The sequence below is a fragment of the Podarcis erhardii genome (genome assembly GCF_964252035.2).
Source record: "Podarcis erhardii genome assembly, chromosome: Z".
In the NCBI taxonomy this organism is placed as follows: domain Eukaryota; kingdom Metazoa; phylum Chordata; class Lepidosauria; order Squamata; family Lacertidae; genus Podarcis; species Podarcis erhardii.
The window spans coordinates 18,348,746-18,359,235 of record NC_138504.1 but is presented as its reverse complement, the minus strand read 5'-3'; the positions used below and the strand labels follow the sequence as shown (position 1 = coordinate 18,359,235).

Below are 10,490 nucleotides of genomic sequence, written 5' to 3'. Positions count from 1 at the left end.
TCATCTAATCTAACCCCCCCCCCCCCCGCAATGCAAGAATCTCAAATGAAACATCCACAACAGATGGCCATCCAACCTCTGCTTAAAAACCTCCAAGAAAGGAGGGACCACCGCCTCCCAAGGGAGACATTTCCACTGTCTAAACAGCTCTTACTGTCAGAAAGTTCTTCCTGGTGTTGAGTCAGAATCTCCTTTCTTCTAACTTGAAGCCATTGATTCGACTACTACCCTCCAGAGCAGGAGAAAACAAGCTTGCTCCATCTTCCATGTGACAGCCCTTGGGATGTTTGATACAGATATATTCCAATGGCATATGTTCACAGTCTCATAGGAATCTTCCTTAAACACAGTCCGACCACTGTCCATCTAGGTCAGTATTGGCTACACTGACTGGCAGCAGCTCTCCAGAGTTTCAGTCAGAGAACATTTCCAACCCAACCTGGAAGTGTCAGAAATTGAACCTTGGAACTTTCTGCATGTAAAGTAGATGCTATCCTACTCAACAATGGCCCTTAGGGTGTTTTGTCACCTGCATCCCAAGATGCCTGGAACACCCAACTCCCAGTACTGTCTGTTATCCCCTATCTATAAGCACATTTTCCCAGACACTGCCCCTGCAAGCAACAGCAGAGTGGAAATACAGTGTTGTTTGGAAGCATTGAAGCATAAGGCTTTTTATTTCATACCCAGCCTGTTTATAACGGAGGGAGGAAGTCTGAAATAAATCAACCACTTTGCTTTGACGCAAGTGGCAATTGGGGGAGATAAGATACATTAGTGAAGGCTGTCCACCCCTCCTAACATGACCACACATCCTGAATGGCGTAGGACAAAGTGCAGGATAGCTGAGAAAGGTGCTAAAGATGCACATCCTGGGCAAGAGGAGGTCTCTTGTTTTCTTTGTTTGTTTGCTTCTTTGTTTGCCTTTGTACCCTGCCTTTGGCTGCTGGCAGAAGGTCACCAGAAATTGACACAACCACATAATACATTTAAAGCACATGGCTCCCCGCCCCTCCAAATATTGGGAGCTATTTTGTTAAGGGTGCTGAGGATTGTAGTTCTGTGGGGGGCAAACTACAGTTCTCAGGTTTCTTAAGGGGAAGCCACGATTGTGAAAGTACTGTGCTATAAATGTGTGGGTGTGACCTTAGATCAGTGTTTCCCACACTTGGGTCTCCAGCGGTTTTGGGGTGACAAATCCCATCATCCCTAGCTAGCAGGACCAGTGGTCAGGGATGATGGGAATTGAAGTCCAAAAACAGCTAGAGACCCAAGTATGAATGGGCTGAGGACAGGCGATTTGAAATTAAAGGCTAGTACTGGCATCACTTTTTTTTGTAAATTTTTTTTATTAATTTTCACAGATAGTAAACAATAAAATAAGGATACAAAAATCAAACCACAATCTTAATATTTGAACTTCTAATAAGGAATCGGGCTATTTTACAAGTCGTCTTTTGAGGTTATTTAAACCTCAAGGCTTCCTTCCACCCCCTTCTACTGGTTCTTTGCATCTTACATCATTCTCTGCATTTTGTTATCATTTTTATCCAATTGTTATTCCTTATCATTTTCTAGTTCCTTACTGCTTACAAGTGCTTAATCGAACCCTGTCAATGTACCAACTTGTTTACAATATTTCTGCAAATACACAATACTTTCCCCCCATTCTTTTTTAAACTTCTAATTGTCAGAGTCTCTGAGTTTTGCTGTCAGCTTTGCCATTTCTGCATATTCCATAAGTTTTATTTGTCATTCTTCTATTGTTGGCAACTGTTCTTCTTTCCATCTTTGGGCTAACAGGATCCGGGCTGCTGTTGTGGCGTACGTAAATACTTTCTTCTGTTCTTTGGGAATTTCTGTTCCTGTTACACCTAATAAAAAAGCTTCTGTTTTTCTTTTTTAAGTTAGCTTAAATATACTATTCAATTCATTATATATCATTTCCCAGCGGCTTTTAATAACCTTACATTCCCATCACATACGACAGGATGTACCCTCTTTTTTTCTGCATTTCCAACACTTATTAGAACTTGTTTTATACAGCTTAGCAAGTTTTACCGGTGTTATATACCACCGATACATCCTTTTCATATAGTTCTCTTTAACTCTGCTACATCCAGTAAATTTGAGATCCACCTTCCAAAGTTTTCCCCAGTCATTCATTTGTACATTATGTCCCAGATCCTTTGTCCACTTTATCATTACACACTTAACCTCTTTATCTTTAGTTTCCCATTCCAACAACAAATTAAACATTTTTGACAGTAATTTTATATTATCCTCCACTGTTTCTCTTTGAAATCTTGATATGGTGCAACTAAATCATTTCTTTTAATCATTTTTTAAAGTTTCATTTAGTTGAAAGTATTGTAACAAATCTGTTACTTTCTCCCAGATTTCTTCAAAATCTTTCAACTTTAATTGATTATCCACTTCTATCAACAGCTCTCTGTACATTGGCCATTTAGTCCTCATGTTAACCTTTTTTTACTGATATTACTTCTATGGGTGAGATCCACCATGGTGTCTTTTGTTCTAATAAATCCTTATATCTCTGCACTTTGGCTTTATTATACCATAAATACGCATGCCAACCAAATCTATTGTCATGTCCTTCCAAATCTAAAAGATCTGTGTTTTCTAATTTAATCCAGTCCCGAATCCAACAGATATAGGATGATTCATAATATATCTTTAAATCTGGTAGGGAGAAATCTCCGCTGTCTTTAAGATCTGTAAGAAGTTTATATTTTATTCTCAGTCTCTTCCCTTTCCAGATAAATCTCATAATATCTTTCTGCCATTTTTTTAAGCATCTCATATTGCTTATCACCGGGACCGACTGAAACAGAAATAACATTTTTGGCAATAAGTTCATTTTAATCACTGATATTCTTCCCAAATGTGACAAATTCATCCGTCCCCAAATCTCTAAATTATTTTTTATTTCTTTCCATACCTTTTCATAGTTGTCTTTAAATACATTAATATTGTTAGCTGTTGACCATATTCCCAGATATTTAACCTTTTTGTAAATTTCTATTTCTAAGTCCTGTTGAATGTCTTTTTTATCTTTTCCGGATACATTTTTCACTATCAACTTTGTTTTATTTTTGTTCAACTTAAAGCCAGCCACATGTCCAAATTCATGAATTTTCTTTAGGACTTTCAGAAGAGAATTTTTTGGATCCTCCACTGTTATTACAATATCCTCAGCATACGCCTTCAGTTTATATGCTTTATTTCCAACTGTTATACTTCTGATAGTTTCATCTGCCCTAATATTTCTCACAAGGACCTCTAATGTCAAACAAACAAACAAACAAACAAACAAATGTGACAAGGGACAGCCTTGTCTTGTCCCTTTCTGTATCTTACATTTCTCTGTTATCACATTGTTTACAATTAATCTGGCATTTTGTTCTGAATATATTGCTTCTATTCCTTTCCTAAATTTCTCTCCAAAATTCATTTCCTCAAGTTCTTTTTCCTCATCAATAAACATCAATGCTGCTTGCTTTTCATTTCTTACTTCCAGGTATTCTAAGACATCAGTAATATTCCTAATATTGTCCTTCATCTGTCGACCTGGAAGGAATCCTCCCTGGTCCTGGTGTACTATTTCTAATAGTATTGCTTTAATTCTGTTTACCGTTATATTTGCAAACAGTTTATAATCATTGTTCAATAATTAAATTGGTCTATAATGTGTAACCAGTGTCAAGTCTGTCTCTTGTTTAGGCACTAAAGTTATGTAGGCCTCTTTCCACATTTCTGGTCCCTTCCCCTTTTCCAGAATTCCATTCATTACATTCAGTAATGGGTTAATTACCAGCTTCTGTAACTTCTTATAATATTTGGCCTAAGGATGTCCAGTCCTGGTGATTTCCCTATTTTAGCATTATTAATTGCTTCAGAGACCTCAGAGAAATTTACTGGTGTATTTAATGTAATTAATTTTCCTGTTTGAATTTTTGGTAATTTACTTTGCCTTATATAACTTTCAATTTCTTCTCTTTTCTCTTGTCCGATCCAATATAGGTCTGTAATCAATTGTCTTTTCTTTAATCTTTAGTTTATTAACAGTGTTTTTAATGCCATCTTTGCTTAATTGCCATGCCAATAGCTTTCCTGGCTTATTGGCATATTCAAAAAACATCAGTGTGTACTTGCTTCTGCACTTTGCACTGCCTGCTCAATCTGTACATCTTCCAAAGCAGCAGATTCCGCAGAGACACTATAAATTGATTCTTACGCTCTCATCTCCAAAGGTAACTTGCTCAGTAAAAGTTGTCCTGGAGGCAGGGAGTGTGAAATTACCTACATTTTTGCTAGCAGTCTCACACAATGCAAGAGTTTCTCCCAGAGAGAGCTGTAGCTACATGGGAGCTAGCAGGGATTTTTGCCCTGGGTGAAGCCTCCAGAGGGGCGCCATTGAGGCTGCCAGCCTGTGTGTGTGTGTATGTGTGTGTGTGTGTATGCCAATATGCATGGGTGTGTGTCCCAAACTGGGTCTTTGACCCAGGTGAATAAAGCCTAGTTTTGCCCCTGCTTCTCCAGGTGAAAGGCACCATGTGTGTCAAAGAACACATCCAAGAAACAACACTCCCCACAGGACCTTTTCTTACCGATCACTCCTCAAGCTGAGCAAGCGAGATGGCAGGCACTGAAGCCACAACCCTGCTGGGAATAGGACGGCTGTCAGCACGAAACAAGGGAAAGACCCTGCTTCGCATGCACAAGCACATTTGGTAGATTTGAAGGCGCACTTCCTTCTGCCAATAGGCATAGACCAAGGGGTTGGCCAAAGAGTTGCACAAGCCCATCACCCAGAGGTACTTCTCTAGGAGGCGCTGCAGGGAACAGTGCTGACATGCAACCTGAACGATGCTCCCGACAAAGAAGGGTGACCAGGAGAGCACGAAACACCCCACCAGGATGGTGATGGTGCGCAAAGCCTTTGTGTCGCTGGAGGGCTGAGGGACTCGGCAGGCTGCCTCCAGTCCAATGTGTTCCTGTTCTCGAATCTGCTGGGCATGGAGGGAGGCGATCTTCAGCAGGTGGCAGTGGAAGTAGATGAAAACAAAGAAAGCTGGGAAGAAAGCCACGCAGAAGAAAGTGAGCATGTAGGTGGGCTGGAAGACTCTGAAGAAGGTGCAGAGCCCTGTGTAGCTGTCCGCTTGGAAGCTGTGAGCCATCACAGGGAGGAAACCAACCAAGCAGGCTAAGAGCCAGAGCCCTGTGATGCAAGCCCCAACAACTGGGCTTCGCATGATTTTAAAGTATTGGAAAGGGTGCTTAACAGCCAAGTACCTGTCAAAGGTGACCAGAATAACAGTGAAGATGGAGGCAGCTGAGGGGCAGGTGATGCAGGCCATTCTCAGGAGGCAGTGCTTTCGGGGCGTCTGGTACTCAGAGCTGGACAGCTCCTCTGTGATCAGACTTGTGATGGTAAATCCAACCAAGAAGTCAGCAACAGCCAGATTTAAAACAAAGCACAGCCCAAGGCAGCCCCCTTTCGAGATCAGCCGTACCAGTGCGACAACCACCAGAGCATTCATCACTAGGATGAGGGAGGCCAGGATCGCAAGTAATACCCCAAACCCAACATTTCCCATGGCAGTTTTTTTCTTTACCAGAAGAAAGGAGCTCTGCTGTCAGTACAAGCAACCCGAGCTGCTTCTTAGGGAAACCACCTTGCTTGCGGAACTTATTTGGAAAAAAAATCAAAACCAGGATATGATGCGTTGAATGAGTTTCTTGCTGTTTCCTGAGAGCCTAGCGCCTTCTGCCACCTTCAGCTCACTAGCCTTGCAAAGTTCATACTGGCAATACCTGTCCAGGTGCTAGGTCTAGTCCCTCCCCCAGTTTCCAGACAACCTGAGAGAGGAGAGGGGAAATGCTTCCTGCAACTTTGCTGAACAAGCAAAGGCCACATTCTCTATTTACCTCTGATAGTGTGTCTCTAGGTTCCACAGTACTCTCAAAATGGCATGCCTTTGTGATGAAGCCATCAGTTTGTGTTTGTATTGTATTCCTTACATTCCTAAGTTTTCTTGACAGAAAACTCTTTTTCTACTTGTACATTTCCTTGAGTAGCCATGCATGGTAAGCTAATCATGGCAATATCATACCACTTTACACAGTTGTGACTTTTATTTTTTCCATTTCTGAAAATACTTATAACAACCACTTTGTTGTTATTGTTGTTGTTTGGTCGTTTAGTCGTGTCCGACCTCGTGACCCCATGGACCAGAGCACGCCAGGCACTCCTGTCTTCCACTGCCTCCTGTAGTTTGGTCAGACTCATGTTGGTAGCTTCGAGAACACTGTCCAAACCAAACCACTTTGTACCCCACACTAATAAACATTTCATGTACAGACAACGTAAATGAAACAGTCAAACATTAAGCAGGTTTGTATAACGCTTGAAGCTGATTTGTATCAGTTAAGAGTCTTCTCATTTCTTTTTTTTTTTTAATAAATATTTATTAAAGTTTTTAAATATAAATGCACAAATAATAAACAATCTTACTTCTATCACAGACATAATTTCATCACTTCTTTGGACTCCCTCGCGTCTCCCGCTCCCATTTACATCGTTAAAAGTTTTTTCCAAACAAATTATCAACTTGTTTACAATCTCATGTCCACTCATTCAAATATAATCTAGCACTTCTTCCAAAAAATTTTGTATTTTCTTTAGTCTCACTTATCATCAAATTCAAATCTAATTTAGTGGTGGCCAATTTTTTATAATCTAGCATCCTTCTTAACATTCAACCAAATTACAATGTTTTTGTAGATAGATCTTGAATTTCTCCCAGTCTTCCTCCATCTTCTCTTCTCCCAGGTCACGGATTCTGCCAGTCATCTCGGCCAGTTGCATATAGTCCATCAGTCTTCTCATTTCTATTTGTCCCGGAGTGAGCTGTGGTTGGCTGGTGGTGAGACAACCAAAATGTTGCAAAATATCAGAAGGAAGCCATTAACCTTAGAGTAAAAGTTCCCTGTGAATTTTGATGAGGACATTAAAATTTTACCGCAACTGTCGGGTGGGGGACCATGAAGATATTCCCCATTGACTTTCTTTAATAATATTCCACTTGGGACATCTTATAGGACCCACTAACTCCTTGCAGAAACAAAAGAATTTTAAAAGGAAATGGCCACATCTTCAAAGAAAGCAGAAATGAAGTTCTTTTGAGTCTGAAATCAAATAAGATTCTTGGAACTGACCCTATAAAGGAAGCCAGAGATGGGTATGGGGTTAAGTTAAAAAGAATAGGGAGAAAAACCATGAGCATGTATTCTTATTTACCGTAACTGTTTCCGACCACTTAGTTCAATAACATGACGGACTAGGCCTACTCCTGTCTGTATGGTACTCTCCAGATCATTTCTGAGAATGTTGCAGGATGGGGGGAGCCGCAACCCCGCAGATGTTAAAGGAGAGCTGTAATTTAAGGCCTCTCATGATGGTAACAAGGGAAAATAAAAAGTTGATGTTGAAAGTTTGGCCTGAATTGGAAAGTGAAAGATGGAGAGAGCTCTTTATGTGGAGATCTGAAGACCTTAGGATTACAAATTTGATCCAAGTGGAAGTTGGAGCTTTGGGGTCATTTGGATTTGAAAGGAGTAAGAAACAAGATCTGGAGTACCCCATACGCCTTACTTTTAAGTATGGAGGTCTGGCCGGAAGAAATGTGGAGCCTGTTGGGTTGGAGCTTCCCCGAGATATTTTTTAATATTAAGGACTATCAAAGAGACCAGCAGAGAGGACCTGAGAGAGAATTAAGAGCCTCGGATGTAAGATCTCCAGGCTGATTGCCTTTTGAGACTGATGGACATGTTGGGGACTGAAACCGGGAACCGGGTATGGGTGGAATAGAAATTGGGAACTTAAAGGGTACATAATTATAACTTGTTTTGTTTTTGTCTTTTTTTTTTTTGTTTGCATGAGAGTTGGGAAATTCGTGGAAGGGAATTCTGGTCGACCTTAGGGAAATGTTTTAAGAATAAGTATTGATATTGATATATAAGTTTGGATGAGAGTTAAGATTGGATAAAGTAAAAGTGGTTTTTAGAATAAACTAAATTACCTAATGAGAAGATTAAGCAAAAATAAACTGAGGAAATGGATGAAAGAGAGAACGTAAAATAATAACATATTAAAATAAATTATTAAGTTAAAAAAAATAAAGTGAAAGGACTTGCTGAAATAAAAATTTGAACTTGAATACAGAAATGGGAGGTGTGAGGAGGTCAAGAAAATAAGTAAAGGGAAATTGATTATGTAAGGGATTCAATTTGTTTTTCTTTTTTCTTTTTTAATGATTGTATTTTCCTTTTTTCCTGTATTTTCCTGTTTTTTTATTTTCTTTTCTTGCTTTTTGTGTCGTATTATGTATTTTTCCTTTTTTTCTGTAATTTTGAAAAGTTTGAATAAATATTATTTAAAAAAAAGAGAGAGAATGTTGCAGGATGGAGATGTAAACTGATGGACCCTAAATTTTTGCAGTATCTTTTGTTCTTTGTTGTAATTGGAACAACCTTCAGTGTGCTGTCTTTGAGGAAGAAAGAGTGGCAAGTTTTATATACCGTACTTTCTGAGGATCCTACTATTTAAGCAGGCTTTCCTTTGCTCTTAAGATTCATGATGCTGCTGTTTTATTATTTATATTTAATTGAATGTTTTATCGATGGATTGTGTTTTTACTGATGTATTTATCTGCATTTTTGGTTACAAAGTTTGGATCTCAATAGTTCCAGTTACAGATAGGTAGCCGTGTTGGTCTGCCATGGTCAAAACAAAATAAAAAAATTCCTTCCAGTAGCACCTTAAAGACCAACTGAGTTAGTTCTAGGTATGAGCTTTCGTGTGCATGCACACTTCTTCAGATACACTGAAACAGAAGTCACCGGACCTTTCTATATAGTGAGAAGGTGGGGAGGGGTATTACTCAGAAGGGTGGTGGGAATGGGTGATTGGCAGATAGCTGCGATGAGCCTGTTGACGACTCTTAACGACTGCAATAGGTCTAACAGGAAAAAGCAAGGGGTGAGAAGGTGAAAAATGGCTTTGTCATGTATAATGAGATAAGAATCCAATGTCTTTATTCAAAGACATTGGATTCTTATCTCATTATACATGACAAAGCCATTTTTCACCTTCTCACCCCTTGCTTTTTCCTGTAAGACCTATTGCAGTCGTTAAGAGTCGTCAACAGGCTCATCGCAGCTATCTGCCAATCACCCATTCCCACCACCCTTCTGAGTAATACCCCTCCCCACCTTCTCACTATATAGAAAGGTCCGGTGACTTCTGTTTCAGTGTATCTGAAGAAGTGTGCATGCACACGAAAGCTCATACCTAGAACTAACTCAGTTGGTCTTTAAGGTGCTACTGGAAGGAATTTTTTTATTTTGTTTGGATCTCAATAATTAAATTGTTTCTATGCAGAGCACTTAGGGATTTTGTATATTAAGTGCTAACAGAAATATTTGTTAGGATAATAATAAATAAGTAAATAAATATTGCACAAGCTTTTGAGTTCTCCAGAACTCTTCTGTGCTCCCTTAAGCAGCATTGAAATAATTTATTGTGCTTCCTCCATTGTTATGTACTGAGTTGAACAGGATCTAAAATGCACCAGCCTGATTGGTTTTAGAACAATAGGATCCAAAATGCAGCAGTCTGATTGGTCCTAGAACAATAGGATTCAGAATGCAGCAGACTGATTGCTCCTAGAACAATGCAGCAGTATGATTGGTCCGCAGGAGCCACCCAATCCAGCTCCAGGTGGAAGTGAATCCACAACCTGATTGGCCTACAGGAGAATCCCGGAATTAGCCAATCACGTGCAGCCCATTGTGTAAATAATGTATATAAAGCAGATATTGTGGGGGAATTTCCATTCCTTCTCACCACTATGAGCTGAATAAAGAGCAGGAAATCCACTCTCGACTCCGAGTATATTTCATCCATACTTTGGATGTCAGTATGAGAATAGCATTCCCATGAATGAAAATCAAAGATGCATTGCACACACTCCAAGCTCCCTTTACAGTGTTAACCGCATTATTTATTTATTTCACAAACTGTTTGTTTGTTTTAAAAAAACAAACCTCAAAGCGGTTTACAAAACGATAAAACAATAAAACCGATTTTTTTAAAAATTGCAGCCGTACTTGAATTGAGTGCTGGGGATAAGGAGGGGTATATAAAGCTGAAGCAAAGACAGGCACAAACCTCGTCTGATCTGTGCCACTTTCTTCTGCCCCATAGTCACTCATGCACACATGCTGCCAGAGCAGCCTTATCTCTTCTGAACCCTGCGGAGTCCCTGAGACTACATTACCCAGAAGCCTTCACAGCACGGTGGACTCGAGCAGCCAATCAGAGCAGGCGGAAACGATTTCCCTCCTTAACCCTCACACTTCCCCTTTTTAAAATTCGGCAAATCCCGCCCCCCGGTCCCGTTCCC

The 10,490-nt window shown here is 39.9% G+C and overlaps 1 protein-coding gene across 1 annotated transcript; it reads right to left on the bottom strand.

Moving 5' to 3' along the window:
* Positions 1 to 1,443: 1,443 nt before the first annotated feature.
* Positions 1,444 to 6,123, bottom strand: GPR119 (G protein-coupled receptor 119). The gene is made up of 2 exons (XM_081848569.1): positions 4,632 to 6,123; positions 1,444 to 1,865 (listed from the first exon to the last, which is right to left on the bottom strand). Exon 1 carries the CDS (start codon positions 5,619 to 5,621, stop codon positions 4,635 to 4,637), a length of 987 nt encoding a protein of 328 aa, XP_081704695.1. The 5' UTR covers positions 5,622 to 6,123; the 3' UTR covers positions 1,444 to 1,865; positions 4,632 to 4,634.
* Between the last annotated feature and the right edge of the window lie 4,367 nt (positions 6,124 to 10,490).